The sequence below is a fragment of the Cyanistes caeruleus genome, chromosome 11 (genome assembly GCF_971803275.1).
Source record: "Cyanistes caeruleus chromosome 11, bCyaCae1.hap1.1, whole genome shotgun sequence".
Classification (NCBI taxonomy): domain Eukaryota; kingdom Metazoa; phylum Chordata; class Aves; order Passeriformes; family Paridae; genus Cyanistes; species Cyanistes caeruleus.
In genome coordinates, this window is record NC_141711.1 from 13,986,892 (window position 1) to 14,009,978 (window position 23,087).

At 42.6% G+C, this 23,087-nt stretch overlaps 1 protein-coding gene and 1 long non-coding RNA gene across 2 annotated transcripts; one reads left to right on the top strand and one right to left on the bottom strand.

Moving 5' to 3' along the window:
* Positions 1–613: 613 nt before the first annotated feature.
* On the top strand, positions 614–22,709 carry TKT (transketolase). The gene is made up of 14 exons (XM_086845274.1): positions 614–931; positions 5,689–5,806; positions 7,145–7,258; positions 7,913–8,010; positions 9,659–9,850; positions 10,660–10,778; positions 11,678–11,871; positions 12,194–12,358; positions 12,979–13,135; positions 17,564–17,694; positions 18,742–18,825; positions 18,993–19,086; positions 20,584–20,706; positions 22,281–22,709. Exons 1-14 carry the CDS (start codon positions 642–644, stop codon positions 22,466–22,468), a joined length of 2,067 nt encoding a protein of 688 aa, XP_086701400.1. The 5' UTR covers positions 614–641; the 3' UTR covers positions 22,469–22,709.
* LOC147651016 (uncharacterized) lies at positions 17,282–18,135 on the bottom strand. Its single transcript, XR_015274794.1, has 2 exons — positions 18,007–18,135; positions 17,282–17,889 (listed from the first exon to the last, which is right to left on the bottom strand). It is a non-coding gene; the product is annotated as an uncharacterized LOC147651016 (long non-coding RNA).
* Positions 22,710–23,087: the final 378 nt, after the last annotated feature.

A 23,087-nucleotide genomic window follows, 5' to 3' on the forward strand; every position in this document is an offset into this window, starting at 1 on the left:
AGTGAGGCACATCTGGAGTTCTCTATCCAGTTCTGGGCTTCTCACTACAAGAAAGACAAGGCTCCGCTGGACAGGTACAGTGGAGGCCACAAAGATGAGGGATCTGGAGCATCTCTGATGAGGACAGACTGTGGGAGCTGGGCCTGTTTATTGTGGAGAAGACTAAGGGGATCTCATTAATGCACATAAACATCTCAAAGACAGGTGCCAACAGGATGGTGCCAGACTCCTTTCGGTGGTGCCCAGGAACAGGACGGGAGCAATGGCCAAACCTATAACAACACGAGATTCCACCTCGCCATGAGAGAGAACTTCTTTGCGCTGAGAGGGGCAGAGCACTGGAACGGGACTCCAGGTCATGGTGTCTCTCTCTCTGCAGCCATTGCAAACCCACCCGATCCTGTGCCGCCTGCTCCGGGTGCCCCTGCCTCGGCAGGGCGGGTGCACTGGGAGATCTCAGAGCTCTCTTCCATCCCTGTCGATGCTGGGATTCCCTGAGCGGTGGCGAGCGGGAAGCGCGGTTCGCTCGCCCTCAGAGCGCGGCGGAAATGGCTCCGCGGGAGGAGCCGGGGCTGCCGGGGGCCCGGCCCGGCCCGGCCCTGCCCGCGGGCGGGAGGCAGGCAGGCAGGCAGGGAGGGAGGATGGAGGGAGCCGGCCGCTCCTCTCTCCGCCCCCTCGCTCCTCTCCCCGCCCCCGCGCTCGTCTCTCCGCCCCAGCGCTCGGCCCCGGAGAGCCGCGCCGCCGCAGCCCCCGGACAGCCCAGCCTCGCCCCGGCTCCAGCCGCCCCAGACCCGCAGCCGCCGCGGCCCTCCCGCGTCGCCCACATGGAGGATTACCACAAGCCCGACCAGCAGACGCTGCAGGCGCTGAAGGACACGGCCAACAGGCTCCGCATCAGCTCCATCAAGGCCACGACCGCGGCCGGCTCCGGGTGAGTGAGGGAGGCGGGCGTGCAGCCGCCGAGCCCCGGGCGAGCACCGGAGCAGCGCTCCCGCACCCCGGCGCTTCATCCGGCCTCGCCACGCTGCCGGGAGGGGCCGGGCCGGGCCCCCGCTGCCCGGAGGCGCTGCGGTGCCCCGGGGGCAGAGCCCCCGCTCCCGCCTTCCCTGCCCGCATTCCGGGGTGCGGGGCCCGGCCGTGCGGCCGCGGGAGCGCGGGGTGGGGAGCGGGCAGGGCGGATCGCAGCCAGCCCCGCACCCCCGCAGCTGATGGATGCGGGGCTGGCACGTGTGGAAATGGCTGCCGGGGGCTCCGCGGGCACAGCCCGGGCCGGGCCGGGCGCCGCTGCCGGCGGGTGTTGTGACTGGGAGAGAGGCTGGGAATGCTAAGTTGGTGCAGGACTGGAAACCAAAGAATTTGTGCCCGAGGCGCAAGCGGCTTCTTTTTCATTGCGTGCCCGTCAGTTGGAACTAATTCTGCACAGAATTTCAAGTGAGCCCAAGTGGGATTATCTGTGCAATGCCCGCGGTCTCCAATGGGCAGTTTATTCAGGCCTCTGGACAGGATTTAGTGTGGGCTCTGATGTGTGCAGATTCCAGGGTTATCCTTTCTTTGATCGTGCTTTACCTATGGAAAAAAAAAATCTCTGCAAACAATCCGCTTTTAGTCATGTAAAATTAAAGCCATTTTTTCTGCTTGAAAAAGATATGAATGCTTGAATATAAAGTACTGGGCTTTTTTGGTTTTTCTTTTTTACATATATCCTGTCTTGTTGCAATTTCCTCCTTTGGACCTCTTTGAAACTAGATGCAGTGTTTAAAAAAAAAATCTGAAGGAATCCCTTGGATGCTGAAGTTTGTGTGAAGGAGGATGATGTGTAGAATATTATAAAGCTTCTTTGAATTGCCTTATAGTCCCCACCCTGTGCCTGGCATGAGCTGCCTCACATGGCTCCTGAAGCTGAACTTTACTCATTCGTTTGGAGACAGCAAATGAAAGTGCTGCTGTGGTTCTTCCTGTGAAATGGGGTGGTGGACGCGGGAAACCTCTCAGCAAGTCAGAGCAGTGCTTTTTTACAAATCTGTGTCTTGTTGGGTCCAGTCTGGAGAGAGAAGTGTGGGATACACAACGATTCCCCTTTTAGTTCTTGATTTGTTTCAGAGCTGCAGTGTATGGCATTACACAGGTCTGTGTAAAAGTGTAAATTGAAAAGTTGTGCTTTGTAGAGCTTGGGCTTCTGTGTTCAGCTTCCAGTAAGTATTTTAAGCAGACCACAGGGATGTGTGGTATCAGCTGTTTTATCAACAGACAGAATTATTTCTCTGTTTTGTCTGATGTGCTGTTAAAGAATAAGGATCATAATACAGCCTCTGTTTCTCTTCCACAGTCCATGAAATCCACCAGTAAAATCATTCTCACCCTACTGATGAAGAAACAGTAAAAGTAGTTTTACTCAAGCTTTTTATTCCCTGCTTTATGTGTGCTAAAATACTGAGTACTTCTTGCACAAAGGCATTTCATTAATCCCTTTGGTTTATTCTGCCTCTGGAGTTGTGTAGTCTGAAATTATTACACAACCTGATAACAAACAGATTATGAAAGATGGGTTCTTGAGAGAAGATTGTGTTGACAAGTAATATATTTTCTTAATAAGTTTTCATTGCTAAGATGATGGTGTAGTAACGTGCCACAGCATTCAGTCTGTTGAGGAGTTGGGCAAAGAATGTATATTTCCAAAGCAGCTGTGCATTATGAATATGTTTTCCAAAAACTGAGAACAGTGTGCTATGCTGTTGTGCACTGAGCATGGGAAAAGATGTTTGAATGCAAATTTAAACAGAAGCTTACACTTAATTAAAAGAATGAATTGTCATGATGGCTTCAACTTCGTTAAGGAAATACAAATACAAATACAAATTAAGTATTTGTTAAAGGTGTAGCTTGTAACAACTGAAGGAAATACTTGTAATAAAAGCACTTCAGAGAAAACAGGACCTGTCTACTACTTTCAAGGAAGTAATTTCTGTGAACTGTGGCATGCATTGCAACACAAGTGGTGGTGTGATAGATATGGCACACCAGTTCTTGCAGTCCTTACTTGTTTTACCTTCTGTTAAAGAAAGTACAGCCTTTGCCTGGACAAGAGCTAAGTCAGTCTGATCCTCAAGTTGCTCAAACACATCACTAAGTATTTCATCAGCTGCTGTGGAAAAATTCAGTGAACTGTAAAAAAAAAAAAAAAAAAAGTGTTCAAAATGTCTTACGTGGGCAAAAAATTTGACTAGGTTAGTTATAAAGATTGAACATACTCGCTTTGGGGCGTGGAAGAGTTTTTCCTTTTAGATAAGTAATGCACACATTTCCATTGAAACGGGGAGAGTCTGTGCTGTCGCTGGTGATACATTTCTGCAGTTTTGAAATAGCATCTTGGCTTCCGAGGGCAGGATGGATACATTGTTAAAAGTGGAAGTTGCAAGACTTTCTTAAGAGGCAGTTAAGTTTCATAATACGTGGTGTGATCACTTGTTGAAGATTTTTTTTTTTTCTTAAATTTTTTTGGTTTTGACTCTTCCATTTTAGCTTTCCATCACTGTCCTTTCTAGTTAAAATGTGTGGACACATGTAGATGGAACAAATATCCAGTAAGAAACCCCCACAAAACAAGCTTGGAGCAATCGTTTTACCCTTGCTTTGTGTGAATCCAGGATTTTGGTGTCGTAGTGTACTTTGCTTTCCTACAGAAGGACTGTGTTTCAAAGTTAAGATTTTTTTTGTTATTTCTGATAGTAGAAATTAATTTAATTACCCTGTAGTTTTAACTAGATTATTTTTTTCTCTATTTTCAGGTAATTTATTAAATTTTTCTACTTTTTTTTTTTTTTTTTATTTCCACACGCTACCATTTTAGGTGGTTTAAAACTTTTTTAATCAAGACCAGGAGTTCATAGAAGTATGGTTAAGTATAAAGTTAATAAAATTAAAGGAATGAAAGCTTTAAACAAGCATGTAAGGCTTATTGATTAACTCAAATACATAAATATTTACTAATATGTTTGAACCATGGTTTAAAGCTAATTCTCTTGGTTCCCTGTGTGTGAGTACTTACTAAGGGATGGACACTAACCATCATTGTATTTTGCTAGTGTTTTGCATGTTTTTATTCTATTTATTTTATTCTCTTGTTACAGTTCTGTTGGGAATGTTGGGTGGGAAGGTTTATTACTATCAAAAGAAAATATTCTGATTAAAGTTCTAGTGAAAGTGTTGTCTAATCCTAACATGCATGGTAAATGTACATGTGGGAAACAAGTGACACTTTCATAGTCAGTTTGACCTGTTTTGCAAGTAGGATCAGATACTTTAAGAATATCCTGCTAAAGATGAAAAATAAATGTTGGTAGAAGAGAAAGTGAAATGAAACTGCATTTTCAACCTTCTTACTGCTCATCATCCACTTTCCTGTACTTCAGTAGCAATGACTGATGCCAAGAATGATGCTGTTTACACCAGTAAAATCTGAAATATGCTATTTTCCACACTCAGTAAAGGATCTTAAAGAGCCTCCTTTCCCCTTTTAAGCTTTATGGCAAGTGAAAAGCCAAAGCTGGTACTCCCAAGTGGTCAAGTGGTGCCACCCCTTCCAGGTGCAGAAGAACCACAGTGATCATTACATAAATTGCAGTAATGTAATGTAGATAAATAAAAATAATTCTGTGCCCTTCTATTACACTTGGAATGAAATATATACCTTGTCATGGAATAACTCCATATTTGCTACTTGCATAACCTCTTCACATAACTTTATCTTCACTTGTTGGTACTTTATGGCACAGTTGCCTGTGAAATGGGCCTGTGTATTCTTAAGGCAAGTTATTGTTGAAGTATGAATCCACACTGCTGTTATCCCAGACAGTTCAATGGGAGAGACTATACCAGATACTTGAAAATGTTTGATAAACCAATTTGTACAATATTTCAAACTTATAAAGATGTAAATGTAGAAAATGTTAGTTCCCCTCTTAGCCAAAGATTAAGCAATTTAGTATTTTACAATGTGTATCTGGGTTTTTACTGGAGACAGTAAATTTCCATATCCAGTTTCAGTAGAAGATGAAAACAAGAATTGCATTATTTAATGTCCTCTTTAGAAATCAGAATTATTATTCTGTCAGCTCTAATGTGGTACAATGAAATGGTTCCTAAGTTATACAATTATAAATGTTCCAGAACTCTCTGCAGAAGTTAATCTTGCATTACCAAATCCTGCATGTGCATCAGAGCCTGAACAAGTCCTGATGCCATGCTTTTAATTTCTCCACTCAGAGAGTGGCTCCAGTTCTGTGGAAAGCTGTCCTTGTTCCCTCTGCATGGTGTGAAGTTCTGCCACCAGATAAATCAGTGGAGTCTGATTTCAGGCCCAGGCTGACATTGCCCATGTCTGACTGTCCTGTGCTTCATCCACCCCTTCAGGTGGTGGTGCTTGGCATGGAGAAGGGAGAGCTCTAAAACTCCTTGAGCTGTCAGCAGGGTCTAGACTGAAGATCCACTTCAACCAGATCAGAGACTCCCTTTGTCTCAAAGTACAGCTGATTGGCACTGGGGGAGCAGCACAGGGGTGGCTCATCAAACACTTCAGATTTGTGTATTTTAACGCTGAGAAGGTGGGGGTCTGGTAAAATGATATTTTAAAGATGCAGCCCTAAGCAAACTGTAACACAAGTGGTAATCTTGGCTCTTCTTGACTTGTAGCCACCCTACATCATGTTGCAGTGCAGCAGAGATTATGTCTGTGCTGTTTTTCCATACCATGAGGTACAAAGTGCAAGACCCCAGAAATGCCAGCAACGACCGGTTTGTTCTTTCAAAGGTAAATAAATAATTACTGGTTTGCTGTCCTGTTGCAGTCTGTAAGCAAAGAGCTGTCTGTCTGTATATTAAATTGACTTGTCTTCTTTGACTTGTGTGTGCATACACTTACATCCACACAGAAGTCTGCTGGAAATATTTGAGAGCCTGGAATTTGTCAGCTTCAGAAAGAAAGCTGGCTGAATTAAGTTGCAGCATAATTTAAAAACAGTTTTGAAAGGGTCTTTGTAATGTGTCCTGATAAGTCTTAACTCCACTATATTAAGTTGTTCTAATGTTAAATAATAAATATGATATTGTCTATATAATCTATCAGGATGCAATAAGGTCTGTTTTATTTTCCTAACGAGGCAGTTGCAGTTGGCTTTTTGCTCTCGTTAAATGCAGCCCTGCTGTTCTGCCTGCAGCCATGTCACAGTGGGCACTAATTCCTGCCAGCTTCTCAGGGAGCATTACATGAAACAAGGCAGGTTAGTGAGTAGTTTGTAGTTTGCATTCCCACTGTGCCAGTACAGTATTAAAACCACTGTTACCTCTGAAGCCAGTGTGGGTCAGAAAACACTTAAACCCCAATCTGTGCTGGCTGTTAGTGTTTCTGTTCCCTTTTACATGGTGCCCTTGCAAATCACGGGAATATATTGTTCATATGACATAAAGGCAGGTATGGGGGCCTTGAGAAAACATAAAACATGGCAGATGGTGTAAAACATGGCAGATGAGGTGCTCCAGTGATGTACATTCCATCTTTGAGTCAGAATTCCTCAAGTGGTGGCTCGCAGTAGTGCTGTGTAGCCTGTGGTGAATGTCCTTGAGCTGGATGTAACTGTTTGACAATTTCTGGTGGCCACTCTGAAAGAGGGAATTGGGTGAGCAGCAAGCAGCTGATGCTGAGGTGGTGAAGCACTGAGAGAGTCACCTCCTCATGTTTACTTTAGCTCTCTAATTAATCAATATTTCTGTCCAGAATGGCTTCTTGCTAAATGGCTTCAAAAGTCTGCATGCTCTTTTGACTCCAGAAGATGACTACTCCACAAAGGTCTGAGTGTACAAAGCTTAAAACTTTGCCTGTTGTCACTCATTGCATTCAACCTTGAATACATTTTTGTTGAAGGAACTTCTAGTGAGATAACACTGCTCATCCTGCTGTAAGCAGGGGTGTGGGGAACTTGGAAACGAGCATCAGTGTGGATGTGTGCATTGTAAAACTGTTTAATAGCTCTGTGCCTTCCTAATGGGCACAAGAACCCAATTTCAGGGTTTGTCAGCTTTGTAGAGTTTTGTCTTGATAGTTGGGAATTGAGAAACTTGTATTTTGTTTACAATTTCTGTTTCTCTCTAGGGTCATGCAGCACCAATTTTATATTCTGTTTGGGCAGAGGCTGGCTTTCTACAAGAAGCAGAATTACTGAACTTGAGGAAAATTGATTCTGTCCTAGAAGGACACCCAGTGCCAGTGAGTGCTCATAATCTTTGATACGAAAGTATGTTTTCTGTGAAACAACCAGTGTATGTATTTCACATTGCAATTTTGGCTGACAGCTGACCAGGAAAGATAAAGACTTCTAAGAAGGATGATGGAATTTATGGCTTCACAACTGAATTTGAATTTGAACTGTATTTGAATGAGCATGTAAAAATGGCCTTTATTGTTGTAGTGAAGTTCCCCTACAGCCATGCATGGCAGTATTTTCCATTTTATAAATGTTTAGGTAAAGTTCCATCCAGGCTTTACCTGTCCTTTAAGTAGCTTTGAGGTATTTCAAGAGTTTACACCTAGTTTGGCCATCTCATTGGTCTTTCCACTCCCAGCCAGTTGCTTCAATTGATTCCCTTTTTTACACAAAATCATGAATCCTTAACTGTTGCCACCCAAAGCATGGCTGGGAAATTCCATTCCCTCTCAGAAACCCCAGTTAGCTTGTGACAGTTACCATGAAGGAAACCTGCACTGCAGGGAAATCAGGGGTTCAAGGCAAGATTTAGAGGGACTTGCACATTGTTATGGCTGAGAAGCTGCATTTTGATGTATGTAGAACCATCTTCTAGCACTGGAAATTACTTCCTCTATTTCATAGCTGTAAAGTAATTGTTTTCTTTTTATTCTCAGAGACAAGCCTTCACTGATGTGGCTACTGGATCCCTTGGGCAGGGTCTTGGTGCTGCTTGTGGAATGGCATACACTGGCAAATTCTTTGACAGAGCCAGGTAATTCCATTTTCATACTTCATGATTATAGGCATTTAATGGGAAAATTTTGTTAGAATATGATAGATAGATAGATAGATAGATAGATAGATAGACAGATTCTTCTTTATTCCATCCTCCATGCCTAAACCTGATTTTAAATTCAAGTTTTAAATGATAGATAATTACAAAGCTGTTGCCAGTGAAACTACCAAGGGTTTAAAGATTAGCAATAATTAGTGCATATGTGTGTTTCTTTTGTAACCTGACAGCATTGCAAGCTGATGTTCCTGAACAGAGAAGACAGGGAGTTGTTGGAGGAGCCTCTAACTTCCAGAGAGTAACTGATATCCATTTTGAGACTGGATGTGTCCATTTAGAAGGAAAATGCAAGCTGGAGATGTCTGTTCAAAGTCAGATGACAAATAATGGAGAACGTTGGATAAGGAACTGTTATGGTAGATAATAGCACAATTGAATCATAAAGTAGGGCTCCAAAATGTTATCAGGAAGGCATTCAACTCCACAGAGATATAAATGACTGCTTCTGCCATTTGTTTTGTGCACAAGAAAAGAAGATATCTAAAGGCAAATCTGTATGAGGAGGAAAATAGCCTGATGTGGTTGATATATTTTATTTGACAGTTCTAGTACATCTGAGCATAGGCTGCCCAGTTAATGTGCCCTACACTTCACTAGCTTGAAATCATTTTTGTGAAAGATGACTTGCTGATTTTAATTGAGTTTAGCAGATGCTACGTGTGGAAAAAAATCTAACTAGTGCTTACATGACAAAAGGAAAAGGTGGTCTTGAGTGCAGCACTGGAGAGCAGCCTAAGTGCAAGGAGTTCACATTTAGCTGAAGGCAGGTGAGAATCAGATCAAAAGTCTGCTATAGCTTCACGTTGAGTAAAAAAAAAAATCACTGACAGCCATCTTGATTATTTTGTTTTAAAATTATATATTTGAAGGCTAATTTACTATTCTTTTTTTAATTGTAGTGGGTAATAAATTTCACAAATTTTGTCACCCAGAAAAAGAGTAGTATTAAAAGAAAAGTGCTGTGGCTGAATTTGGTAGAGATGAGGCAGTACTCCTGCTAACTGAGTTTTACCTAAATAAAAGGCTTCAGTGGCTGGAAAAATAGTCTACAAGTCATATCATGTTGGTTAATTTTTTCCTGAACTCTGAATTTGTTATGCAGCATGCTTTAATCCATAGCTGAGCTCATCCACAATTTAGAGTTTCCTGAAATTAATTCCTGTTGGTTGTCCTTCCAGAGGCTATGTGGGAGGAAGGAGGAAGCAGAGGTAACTGTCCCTGCATTGTTCAGGATCTTGCTGAGTCACAGTGACAGTGTTCAGTGGGCCTGTTCAGTCAAGCCTTGCAGTGGAAGGCTTGAGACTTGACTTTTTGAGACAAGGGTTTGGAAAGGAGTGTAGTGTTTCTCATCTGATTTTTCTAACATGTAAAAGCTCAGAACTATTTTAATTTGATTTGATTTGTCTAAGGTTACGTAACTTTAGCTGAGGTGAATGCATTAAACAATGGAAATTGAGTTTGGGATAGAAAAATGAAGTGAATTCTTACTATGAATTATTGGAGGAGTTTTGATTTAATAATGTTTATACATCAAACCTAATTTATTTTCATTTTTAATTTCTTCTAGCTATCGAGTGTACTGTCTGCTTGGAGATGGAGAGTTATCTGAAGGCTCTGTTTGGGAGGCAATGGCCTTTGCTGGCTTTTACAAGCTTGATAATCTTGTTGCTATATTTGATATTAATCGTCTTGGACAAAGTGACCCTGCTCCTCTGCAGCATCACGTTGAAATCTACCAGAAACGCTGCGAGGCCTTTGGGTATGTGAGTGGGAGAAGTCCAGGGTAATCTCTCATTTGAAAATGTATGTCTTATTTGCTTCTCAGAATTGTTCAAATGAGCTTTCAGCTCTAAAGGATTCCATCAGCAAGGAAGATGGTCTTTCATAATGCCTGATGTTGGTCGGCTTCATGGCTGCAGCAGGAATATTAAAAGTGCCAAACTTGTTGGTTTTAATGAAAAATAAGGACTGCTTGCACAGATAAATCTTCTAGGGATCTTAAAACTGTTTTCAACACATTAAAGTCATATTTTATAACTGTGACCATATATCCTATCAGAGCAAGTAGATCAGAAAAAAACAGCACGGAAAGTAAGAGAATTATTTCTGTATTGGCTTTCATTTAGTTTCATGTTTCTATGCAGATGCAAAGTCCATGCTAAAAAATTGTCAGATACAATAGAAACTAAATTATGCCAGAGTGTTTTGGGGTTTTTTAATCAACGTCTATTGTCAGTTTTCATCTTATTTCTAGATGTTTGATTTCCTCTTGTGATTACAAAGGACCATTATATCTGAAGAAATGTAGGATAACTTAGTTATCTGTGGGCTGTGAATTTTGCTCCTAGCTGTTGATCTCCCTGTGACTCATTTTGCATTATACAAAAGCAGCTGTGCTATTTTTTATGGTCTCAAATAAAGGCTAGTTAGTGTTTCTGGCATACTTTGGGTTTCTTAAAAAGACACTGCGCTGGAATGAAGTTAGTATTTGTTATTGTTATTGCTGACTACCAGAGAGTGTCACATGCTAAAACCCTTTAGAAACAGCTGATCTGTTTTTGTTCTTAGCTGGCATGCCATCATCGTGGATGGACACAGTGTGGAGGAGCTTTGCAAAGCCTTTGGCCAGGCCAAACATCAGCCAACAGCCATCATTGCAAAGACCTTTAAAGGCAAAGGCATATCAGGTAATCAAACAGTTACTGCTCTGCTTACACACATGGATATGATGTGTACCTAGTGCTGCAGTAAAGGTTCCTGCACATCTGAGCAGCAGCATGAAGAACGTTTTTCACCCTCTGTACCTCTCAGCAACATTATTGCTGACAAAATTGGTTTGGTCCTATCAAGTGAGGGGTGTGCCAGCTGTGGAGCGCTCTGTCCATGGGATGGAGCAAATGCACACTCAGTGTGTCAAAGGTTGCCATGATTCCCTTTAGCCACAGCTTTTAGCAGCACTCTGCAAGCTTGCCTTTCTGACCAGATCAATATTAATAACAGCAGTGAATATCTTCATTCCTTTTCATTGAGTAAGCAAGCAAAGTTCATTATTTGCAGTGACTGAGGGAAAAGCAGTGTATCAGCCAGAGAGGTGATTTGGCTGGGTGATTAGTGCTGGGTGCACAGTAAGAGTCATCAGAAACTATTAAAATAAAGCTGTAAAACATCAGATCTTGTTTGAATTTGACACCTTGGTTAACTGCTGTTTCAAAAGTAGAACTGTTTAGGTTTGTTTAAATAGAACTGTTGAAATTTTATGGGAAATGTTCACACTGATTTACTGGTTGCTTCCTGCCACACTTAGGTCTGTTAGGTGCAAATTTACAAATAATTTCAGTAGAAGATGCTGGATTTTTCACAAGTTTTGAATATATGTAATTTGATTATGTAAAATTCCTCCTATTTGTTTAAATATGTCTGTCTTAATGTAGTTGAATACTACTGTAATTGTTCAAGGAATTTCTTCCTTGGAAGACAATATTGGACTGTCATACTCCACTGCACCTTTATTTGGATAAAATCTGCAGCTAAAAACCTAAATTGTTTTTATACTTTTCTTACTTGTAATGTGATTTTAAATACACAGGTGTTGAAGATAAAGAAAGCTGGCATGGAAAGCCCCTTCCAAAAAATATGGCTGAACAGGTCATTCAGGAAATAGATGACAGAATCCAAAACAAGAAAAAGCTGTCTCCAGCCCTTCCAGAAGAAGATGCACCTATAGTAAATATTAGAAACATTAAGATGCCATCTCCACCAACTTACAAAGTGGGAGAAAAGGTATTCCCTTCTTTTTCACTGCTGGTGTGCCTTTGAAATTGAAGAAACTCCATGAGGTTCAGTGAATATCCATGATTGGAAAGCAAGGTTTTAAACATTTCCTATCAGGATTGGTGGCAAGTTGCCAATTTCAGCACAGATGTAATTTCTAATTTTTGATTTTCTAAGGCTTGGTTGTGGGTTTGTTTACTCTTCTGTGTGTCACCCTTCTCATATGTACTTTTAATACTGCTATCACTGGAAAATAGTGAAATGGGGGGGGAAGAAAAAGCCTCTAGAAGGCAGCAAGTTACAGCAGCCCTGGTGTGCTTTCCTTTTGCAGTGGGCCACCCGCAAGGCTTATGGGGTCGCACTTGCAAAACTGGGCCACGCCAACGATCGAGTGATTGCTCTGGATGGCGACACAAAGAACTCCACCTTCTCAGAGCTCTTCAAGAAGGAGCATCCCAGTCGCTACATTGAGTGCTACATTGCTGAGCAGAATATGGTAACTGCTCCCTTGGGTTCATTGATCAGTATGACCACTCAGTGTGAGTCCCCTTAGAGTAGGGTCTAATACCTGCTTTTCAAATAAATGTGAGGTAATTGTAGCAAAAACCCATTTAGGAACCTTGTTCTAATTTCCATTTTGCTAAAGAAGGGCCTTTTTATACCATTATGCCATTATACCATACTTAAATACCAGTCCAAATAACACAGGTAAATCCATTCCCTCTTGCTAATGATGATTTTTCTCTGCTGGAGATGGCAAGACCATGTCCATTGGACTGAGAATGTAAGCCTTTGATCCAGAAGAAAGAGGGGGATAAGTCTTAAAAATCTTTGAATGGCTGCTTTAAGCAGATAAAGAAAAGGAGCTGCCAGTAAGAGTCAACAGTAACAGCTGGCAGGTGAAGCATGGAGCAGAGGAGATGCAGGAGAATAGATACCAGGAAGGTGAGTTTCCTCCTTTCCTTTCTGGAAACACCAGCAATTAGGAGCAGGACTAAACAGAGACTTTTAATCTGCATTGAGAGCTTCTTGCTAAATTTTCAGGGCAAGATGATGTCCTGGAAACCATTACTAAATGAGGAATTCACTATTCTTGTCCAATATTTCCCCTTTCAGGTGAGCATTGCAGTCGGTTGTGCCACTCGTGACAGGACCGTTGCTTTTGCCAGCACCTTTGCCACCTTCTTCACGCGGGCGTTCGACCAGATCCGCATGGCTGCCATCTCCGACAGCAACATCAACCTCTGCGGCTCCCACTGCGGGGTTTCCATCGGTAAGGGTCCCCACAGCTTCCCAGCAGCAGTCCCTGTCCACTCAGGGATAAGTGTCTGGCAGCCAGATGGATCCTGCTCTGCAGAGGCAAGCTGCACTATAGCTGGGGTGCTGTAACAGTGGCAGCAGTGATAGGAGGAAGTCGTATTTGCAAATCCATTTTTATTGTATTTAGAAAGAATGAGAAAAATTTCAAGCTGTCATCAGCTTATTTTTCCTCTCTGGCCTGATGAAAATAGGACTTTTCCCTACAAGCTTTTCTACTGTACAAGTAAATATTGAGATAAAGGGATTGGACTGAAACTGGGGAGTTTAGGTTCCATTTCATCTTTTCAGCTGATGTCTTCTGTGGAGAGAATGGTTATGTGCTTACTGTACCTTTGTTTCCCAGTCTCTTAAATGAGAAACTAATGACACTGTTCTTGCACAGATGCTCTTGTTCATCAATCTCAAAGTCATTTTAGAGATCACACATTTGAAATAACTTCAATTTATCACAGTATTTTTTACTACTGAAATTGTTAATACAGTGATTTAAAAAAATCCAAAACATCTTACATACTGATGAAATAGGAACTGTGAAGCTGTTACATAATTCAGAAAACTGAATCATAGAAAGATTTGAGAAGGGATCCTAAAGGTCATCTCCTTCCAACATCTCCCACTAGACTAGGTTGCTCAAAGTCAGGCAGGACTTAGCCTTGGCTGTCTTGAATCACCTCCCTCTCCCCATGTGCCTCAGTACAGCTTCTAGGAGGATCTGTTCCAGCATCTTCCCAGCCACAGAGTGGTAGTTGGTAGTTCCCAGGATTCTCTTTTCCCCTTTTTAAAACTGGGTACAGTGTTTCCCTTTTTCGAGTCACTGGGGACTCCACCTGGTACTGCTGTGACTTTTCATGGGGAGTGTCTTGGCAGCCACATCAGCCAATTCCCTCGGGACTCTGGGACACATCTGGTCAGCTCCCATGGACTCTTGTATGCTGAGGTTCCTCAGGAGGTCACAAGCCTGATCTGTGGTGGTTTAATCCCAGCTGGACACCAAGTATCACCCAACCACTCACACACCCCCTGTCCCTGCAGGACTGGGCGGAGAATCAGAAAAAAGCACGTGAGTTAAGGACAGTTTAATAAATGAAACAAAGTTAAACATACTACTACTAATTTGAATTATAAAAATAAACTCTGAAAAACAAGCACAATACAATTTCTCAACACCCACTGACCAATGCCCAGCCTGTCCCTGAGCTGTAGCCAGCTCCCCCCCAGTTTATGTGCCAAGCATGGCATTCTGTAGTATGGAATATCCCTGTTGCCAGCTTGGGTCAGCTGTCTGGGTCATTGTCCCTCCCAGCTTTTTGTCCATCTCCTCACTGGCAGAGCATGAGGACACAGAAATTCTTTGATTTAGGATAACACCACACAGCAACAACCAAAACATTGGTGTGTTATCAACGCTATCAGCATTCTCATCCTAACTCCAAATCACACCACTGTGCCAGCTAAGAAAAAAATGAACTATCCCAGCCAAAGCCAGGATATCTTACAGCAGAAGCAGCTTTGCTCACCCAGGCTCTATCCTGCAGTCCATCCCCCTGAGAGGTGTGGGAAAAGGGTTTGCCATTGGAAACCAGGCAGCAGAGCCAGCATATCTCAGACCAGCTGGGTAAGGGCCCTCACCAGCAGAGCCTTCTCTGGTCCTGGCTCCCCACCGTAACTGTTCAGAACACGTCAGACCATAGTGGGGTTGATTTTGGTTTGAAGGAGGAAGAGAATTTTATTTTTTATCTGAAATGCATAGACATGACCCATGAAAACAGGAACAGACTTGCACACCAAGAAAAATGCAAGCAGACATTCATGCTTGAAAAACTAGTAGGTATTTCTAGGGAAAGCAAAAGAGAGGGAGAGCTGACAGGGGTAGTAAATTAAGGCTCCCTGCATACTTCAGTTTTTCAGTTGATTTAATAGTTTTGGCTGGCAGTAAGGTTTGGAGGAAAGTTGGATTTTTTTGGGGTTTTTTTTGTTTGAAACAAAACAGTCAGTTTGATCTGTAATATTGGTAAAGACTTAAAAATGCTTCATAAACACATTTAATCTCATCCCAAACCTCAAACTTAACTTGTAGCAGTATAGTTCTCTGGAGCAGTCTGTATGTAGTGTGTATGTAGATTATGGCTTTCGTATGTAATTAAGGCTGGGATTCTATTATAAGCCTCTTATTAAAATCAGTCCTTCCACATTCAGACTTTTAGGAAGCAAGGTGTTGGTGCAAAAGCCAATTAGGTTTGGTCTTTGCTGATTTAAGAAGATAAAACTCCTTTGGGTTACCTGAATTGTCTCCTAGAACCACACTTCCAAGTTTCAATTTTCAGCACACAAAATATTCTGCTGGGAGCTGTGACTGTGAAGTGCAGACTTGGATTTATAAAGTTGTACAAATCTCATTCAAGCCTCAACTTGATTTTCAAAAAAGTATTTCAACCCAAAGTTTTGCAACTTTATATAAAGATTTATATGATGTTACTGTAGCTTTTGCAACTTATACAAAGAGTTATAAAGAAAATTATTCAGAGAAATCTTTTAGGACTTAAAAAATTCAATTTTAAATAAAGGGTATGAATGAAGCATACTTCCTGTTAGAAATTTGGGCCTGCATGGAATTCCAAATCTGCATGGAATTCAGAATCCAGTCTGGATCTGTGGTGAAAATTGAACTTTTATGTATGCAGTTCTAGGTAGACCTGGACTTCTGCTGCACTGAAATTTGAACCCATTAAATTTATGAGAAATAGCTATCACAATGACCTCTGAACTTGTACTAAGTTCACTCCTGGACCAATAGTTGCTGATGGACTGAAACATTAAACAAGTTTTAAGGTCATAAGAGAATAATAGAAAAAAAGTATTTTTCAAACTGAACATATATGAAAATAAATCATAGCATACATACGTCAAAAATAGAATATCCTGGACATTTGCTACTGTTCATATTAAGCACTTCTGTTACTAAGCTATAAATATAGATTTTTCAGGTGTAATTGAGAATCATACTTCCATTTGATCTGTGGTATTCCAAAACCATATAAATTGGGATTTTCATAAAGACTTGGGGCCAGACTCAACTTGGTGCTAGTTACTAAAGTTACTCTGAATTGAACTGAGGAGCTTTGAATGTCGGTGGGTATTTGGCACCTCCATAGCAAAAGCAGGAAAAGCATGAGTAACTCTCTATCTCGGATAAGATTCAGATTCAGGATATTAAAATTATCACCTGATAATTTTATTCTTCATAATTTAATTTTCCTTCTTCGTCTCCATTCTGTGGGTGCATTTTAGAAAAGGAAAATGCCCACTGGATCTCTCTCATTCAGAGTGCACATTTAGAAACCGTGATGTTGAGAGGGTTTTTTCATGTCATGATTGAAAGCTGAGATACTTCCTCTTCCTGGTCTGTGCTTACTCTATCGGTAATGTGCAGTGGCAGAGTTCAATGATTGATCTCTTTAACGTGTTTAAAGTTCTTCAGAATTTTGTGCTGCTCTTAGGAAAATATTCTCCTCGTTCCTCGTGAACTCGTCCTTCTTGAACAACAGGTAGCGGGTGCATGTGGGAAGGCTCTTTGCCCTGCTGCTGCAGGCTGTGACATGAGTGGATTCAGAGCTCTGTGCATGGTTGGTTTGGAGCAGTGCCATTCCCAAAGCTCCGTTACATAAGGTCACTGGGGGCGGGGGGTGTTGTGGTGGTTGTTTCTTTAACCATGGAAAATCATGGCACCCAGCACGTGTCCTGGCCAACGACTCATTTGCATAGATCTGCAGTTTATGCCATGAGGTGCTTGAGTTGTTGAATTAACAACATAGATGCCCTATTGCTCCTTAAAAGACCTTTTTATGGTATTAAAAAATACATACATACCCTTCATTTAATCTTGAAATCAGCCTAAGAATTTGAGAGTAGTTGTACCAATTGCACTCTCCATTTCTAATGGGACATATGCAATTCTCCTTCCACATTTCCAGCAGTTTAAATCTGAAGGAACACCTATTGATAAGTATAAATTTTGCCTCAGGACATGTAAATCTGAAGATGTTCAGATATCTTGTGACCCTCTTTCTGTATCTGTACCCCTCCTATTTGGTTGTATTCCTTTTGTGTTGTTTTATTGTTATACTTTATTTCCTATTTTTTCTTTTTAATCCCAGTTCTCTTTCTTTTTAGTCTCTTTCTATCCTTATTTACTGTTTAGATGGTTCCAAGTTTAAGGAGAAGATGATTCTTTTCTCAAGCAGGTAGACTTGCATGTCGTGTGTGTGCCTGATTTTATCCTTTTCTCCTTTTTTGCCTGGTTTACGTTGAACCTCACTTCTATATTGAGTGATTGTCAAAACTGTGCACTTGCTCTTTTGTAACCCTGCTTTCATTCTTTCAGGTGAGGATGGGCCATCTCAGATGGGACTGGAGGATCTGTGCATGTTCCGGGCTATTCCCAACTCCACTGTGTTTTACCCCAGCGATGCTGTAGCCACTGAAAAAGCAGTGGAAATAGCTGCCAACACCAAGGTTTGCATCAGTGTTTCTGAGCCAGAGGATAATTCTGTCTTTTGTACTACTATTGTTGCTTCTGGCATGTTTCTTGCATGTCTGAACCCACGTAAATTCTTCCCGAGGCTCCAGCGGGGCAGTGGGATGTTTTCTTACCAAGGAAAGGTTGCAGACATTCTGTCCAGGCTCGTGCAGAATGAACAGTCTGGAATGCTGTGGGCCAGATTTGGGGAGATGTAAATGACTACAAAAGTGCAGTTTGAATCTATATTGAATTAGAGTAAGGATAATTCCCTTAAGTCTTTAGCAAACCTAAAAGTGTCCTAGTACCTTATCTCTGGGGTCAAACTTGAAGCTGGATATGGAAAGATAAATTTCTGTATTGAGGATTTTGATCATCTCCTAGGTCAGTATTTTCCTTGGCTGCCATAAGTTTTTCTTGAGAAGGGAGCAAATTATCTGAAAAAAAAAATTCAATCTTGTTACTACAGGTTTTCAGTAAAGGAGTATGGAAATATTGTGTGTAACAAATGTGATGAGTGGTTTATGGAAAAAAATATGGAAGATGGGGAAAGGAGTGGGAAGAAGAGATTAAAGTACAAGTTTGCTACTTCTTCTGGAAAGGCATCTGAACTTAAACTGATGGAAAGCCTTTTTTTCCTTTTTTTCAACCCAGCATTCTTCTCTAATTTAAAACTGAGAGTAAAAGTTGCACATGTCTGGTAAGGTTCCAAGAGTAATTAACTCAAGTAGGATTCTCCATTTCCACAAGAGAACCAAAAGAGAACCAAAGAGAAATAAGTATCTTGGAATCAGAAAGGAAATTTTAAGTTTTCAGTGTGCTTTAAGAGGAGGTGAAGTGTTTTGTACTGTTTGAAGCAATCAGCTGCCACAAAGGACTAATGGGAATTGGTGGGGCAGAGTTTACTTATAAGAACCAGAGGCAACATAGGAGGGTGAACATAAGTAGAAAAAGTAGTTTTGCTGTATTTTATAGGATTTATCAACTAGAATGTCAACACATCTCTGTTTTCCTAACTTCTAACATGTTTACCTCGGAAACAGGGTATTTGTTTCATCAGAACCAGTCGTCCTGAAAACCCTGTCATTTACAACAACAATGAGGATTTCCATATTGGACAGGCAAAGGTAAATACTGCACAGATAAATAGAAAAAATATGCAATGTTCCTTTTGTAAAAGCCCTTTTCCCTCCAACCTATTGCAAAGATTTGATCTTTTCATTAAAATCTCTAGAAATGTAAAAAGAACCCCAGTAAGATTGTGTTACAAACACATGGACATATTTTCTTGCAGGTGATTTTGAAGAGTAAGGATGACCAAGTGACTGTGATTGGAGCAGGAGTCACTCTGCATGAAGCACTGGCTGCAGCAGAGCAGCTGAGAAAAGGTGGGGCTTTTTTCCTTTTTGTCATGTAACAGAAAAAAAATCAATACCAGTCAGCCTAACTGCTCACCCTTTGTACTGGTAAACATTAATTACACTGCTCAGACAGCTAGTCAGGCACTTGTTAGCTGATACAGCACAACACTGCATGCAGCTGCCAGTCTTCCCTCGTGGAGGAGTTGGCTTAGCAGCATGAGTAGCCAAGAAAATTGACAACAGATCACATCGAGATCTCCTTAGAATTGCTGATCTGCGATAGTGCCCTGTGGGCAGAGGCTTGGGGACAGTGTGTGAGAAGCAGGAGTGGCACCTGGTCTGGCTGGGTCACCTGTGTGTGCCCGTGGGCACCTGGCCCTGGACTGGGCTCACTGCTGACCTGGGTTCCTTTGAATGCAGCAGCTCTGAGCTGGCCTGGGAGGGGCACAAATCTGTCAGTTCTCAAGTCACTGACATCTCATAGCAATGGTAATCCTTCAATGAAATAAGAGAAAGAAACCATCAAAAACCCATCTGTAAATTGGGCCTCTGCTGAGGAAGAGATTACAAATAGCAGGAGATAATACAGTAATGCTGCCTGTGGCTTATGGGGAGCTTTGTGTGCAGCATCTGGGTGGACTGACACTTTGTCATGCCCTTGAGTCACCAGGCTTAGGACATTTTGAAAGTTGTATTCTCAGAACCACTGTTATTTTTCTCCATTTATAGTGCTTTACAATGCGCTGCTGATCTTGAAGTCTGAATAATCACCTCTGGAGAGATAATCCCGTAGTGCAGAGAAAGGGTCTAATACCCAAAATGTATTGGCCACTAAAGAGCCTTCAGTCACAAAACTGACAATAGGGGCCCTTCATGTGTAGGAAGGAGTTGGCCCAGTGTTCAACCAGCCAGGACTAGAGAGAACCTCACATAATTGCTATTCTTTATAAACAATTGCCATTTGTGTGCTGCTTTAATGAGCCATCTGGGCCTGCCTTATGAGGGCAGGGCAGATCTGGGTTTGGTGCCAACCAACCTTAAAGGTGCCCTGGTTGGACAGCTCAGACAGATACACCTGAGAGGTGGCAGCCTGCAGTAAAGAAAGAATTCAGATGTGCCTACACATCAAAGAATCAGGTGGAAATTGCACTTGGCTTGACAATAAAGGTAAAATAAAGCTCTGGGAAAAAAATATTACAATTGACAGTCTGAGTAAGGAGGATTTCCTGGTGACTGGATTCTCTCTTACCTGGGGAAAGCCAGTTAGATGACTGTTTTGCTGATGGGTACTCCTGGTAACCTTGAGCCACTCATCCAAGCCTCCCCCATCATGTCTGTGAATAAATGGATATCACTATTCCACAAGGTGCGTGGAGAAAAAATACATATAAAAATTAGGGTTGGCTGGGTTCTGTGGTAGATAAGCCATTGGTACAGGGAGTTCATGTGGGCAGTTCTCTTAATGGTCACAGCCATTGCCTGTTGCAATTCATTGTTGCAAATAATTTTCATTTATTTATGCAGAAAAAATCTACATCCGTGTGATTGATCCCTTCACTATAAAGCCCCTGGATAAGAAGACAATACTTGAAAATGCAAGAGCAACCAAGGGCAGAATCATCACTGTTGAGGATCATTACCATGAAGGTGAGCAGGGTCTGGGAGGTCACAGCCCTCAGAGGCTGGAAGCTCCCAGCGTCTTGCCTGACAGAGGTGTAGGGGACCTGATGCTGTCATCCTGTTAAAGCAAAAGAAAGATTTCAGCTTTTTTTTTTTTTGTGCTGTTAGGATTATAAAGTGACACTGAGGGTTGAAAGGTTCCCAAGATGTAAGGGGTGATCGGGGCTGCCTTTCAGATTAACTTGGCCTTGCGTGCCCTTGGTCCAAATGAAGCCTGGATTCATTAGTGCCCCGTGAAATTGTAAATTCCTGCTGTGCTGCAGGGGTTCTGCTCAGTCTGAAAGGCTGTACAGCAGGTGTAAAATTGCAAGAGAGACCATTGCTGTGTAGGCTTAAGTATTCCATGTGTCCAAAAGCTTGGCTCCAGCTCCAGGTTGCTTGAAATCAGATATCTTGGGCAGTTTCTACAGTTTTTCCACAGTTATTCTAGGATAAATTCCTCCCTTTTCCTTCTCCACCATCATAGATATCTACTGACAGAAATTAGTAGATAGAGTTATGAGAATATTATCCTAATTAAAGGTGAGCATCACTCTTGCCAGGTACCTGAAGGTAGCTGGTTCTACTCTAAGTGCTGGATACACCATGCTTTTGTCCCAGTCTGTGGGTGGAGATCGATCACTGAACCTCATAATTTTCTAGCTTAGTGTTCAGCTCTGGACAACTATTTTACTGCAGGTTTGCATGACAGAGAGTCTTAACTGTGAGGTGCTGACCAGGGGTTTTGTGCTGGCACGGTGCTGTGTGGTGCAGCACAGGTGTCTGTGCATTAGAACCCCGAGTGCATTGCAGGCCCCATCACACTGATCTCACCAGCTGCATCCACAGAGGTGCCTCTGGCTGCAGGCTGTTTGGTTAGATCCCACCATGCCAGCAGCCCTGTGATCCTGGATACACTCTGGCTGAAGGGTAGCACTAAGGTGCCTCTTCTACCAGGTCTCACAGCACATGCTTTTGATAAAAGTCCTGTTTCCTTCCCTAGTAGTTCTGCTCCCAGTGTCTCTCCTGCCTCCATGCAGTTCCCGTTGCATCCTTTGTCCCTGTGACCGATAGTGAGTCAGAGCTGAGCTCTGAGCAAAGGTTGTGAATACATTACATAACGCAGAGAGGTGCCCAGCAGCACGTACAGGCACTGTGAAAAGATGGAGCTCTGAAGTGCTGCTGAGATTGGTTGGAATTTCAGCGCCTTAAGTACACTTGTAAATGCTCCTCAACCAAAGTGTATTTTTAAACCTGGTTCCTGGTGGCTGATGCCGAGGTGGTGAGAGCTTGCTGACAGCCCTGTGCCCGTGAGAGGCAGGTATGTCCTGTTGCTGATGGCTGAGTACTTCAGAAATGGCAGCCTGCTTGTCCTCAGAATGCCTTTGATACAGGACAGGGTTTTCATTTCACAGTTAGCCCACTCAGACATGTGTGACTGGTGTTTTCCTGAGGCTGGGAACGGAGGCTGTAAGCTGCAGGCCCCTTTGCTCAGACACACACACAGCAGGATGCTCCTGCCTGGGCGCTCCATCAGTGCCGTGCCTGCCCTCTCTCCACAGGTGGCATTGGCGAAGCCGTATGTGCCGCTGTCATGGGCGAGCCCGGTGTCACCGTCACTCGCCTGGCTGTGTCCCACGTGCCCCGCAGCGGGAAGCCAGCCGAGCTGCTGAGGATGTTTGGCATTGACAAGGATGCCATCATGCAGGCGGTGAGGGCAGCCGTGTCCAAATCCAGGAACGCGGAGTAGCTGGAAGCGTCTCGCGCTGTGTAACGGAAGAGCTGCGTTCGGAGAGGTTAAGGCAGGCAAAGGTGCTTTATGTAGAGAGGTCTAATAAAAATACCAGCTTAAAAAACCTTCTGGGGTTTGAGCTCTTCTTTTCTCTGAGGGGTTTGGTGTTGTGGGGTAATACCTGCATGTTTAGAGTCCCTCCTCTGCATTGCCTCCAGCCGTTTAAAACCAAAGGCAAGGGGGCAGTACCCAATGTGCTGGGTGATGCTGAAGTGGAATGAGATGTTCCAGGTCCTGGGGAACCAACGGGGAGGTGGGGCCCAGCAGAGCCCTGGTCTCAGGCAGGACATGCTGAATGGCAGTGCAGACAGCAGGAGTGAAGGAAGTTGAAACTCTTCATAAGAACTTGTAGTTTTGAGTGCTTGGCTGATGCTGCAGCAAGAGTGATGCTGAGAAGGACTGAAGGATCCAGAAGAGCAGGAAATTCCCAGGTACTCAAGAGGATGCAGCTCAATGTGTAAGTTGCCTTTTTTCTGAGAACAGACTTTTCTCATGGGACCTGGTCTAAGTGGCTGAACTCTTCATCTCGCATGGTGGGATGGACTTTGTGACTTTTTAAATGTTTTGCTGTCTTTAA

What these genes read in the sequence shown, in the direction of transcription:
- TKT (XM_086845274.1), top strand. Translation starts at nt 642, where the DNA reads ATGGAGGGAGCCGGCCGCTCCTCTCTCCGCCCCCTCGCTCCTCTCCCC. An exon ending in AAATTCTTTGACAGAGCCAG is followed by an intron (nt 8,011 to 9,658) that starts GTAATTCCATTT and finishes AATTTCTTCTAG; the next exon opens with CTATCGAGTGTACTGTCTGC. An exon ending in TCCATATTGGACAGGCAAAG is followed by an intron (nt 18,826 to 18,992) that starts GTAAATACTGCA and finishes ATTTTCTTGCAG; the next exon opens with GTGATTTTGAAGAGTAAGGA.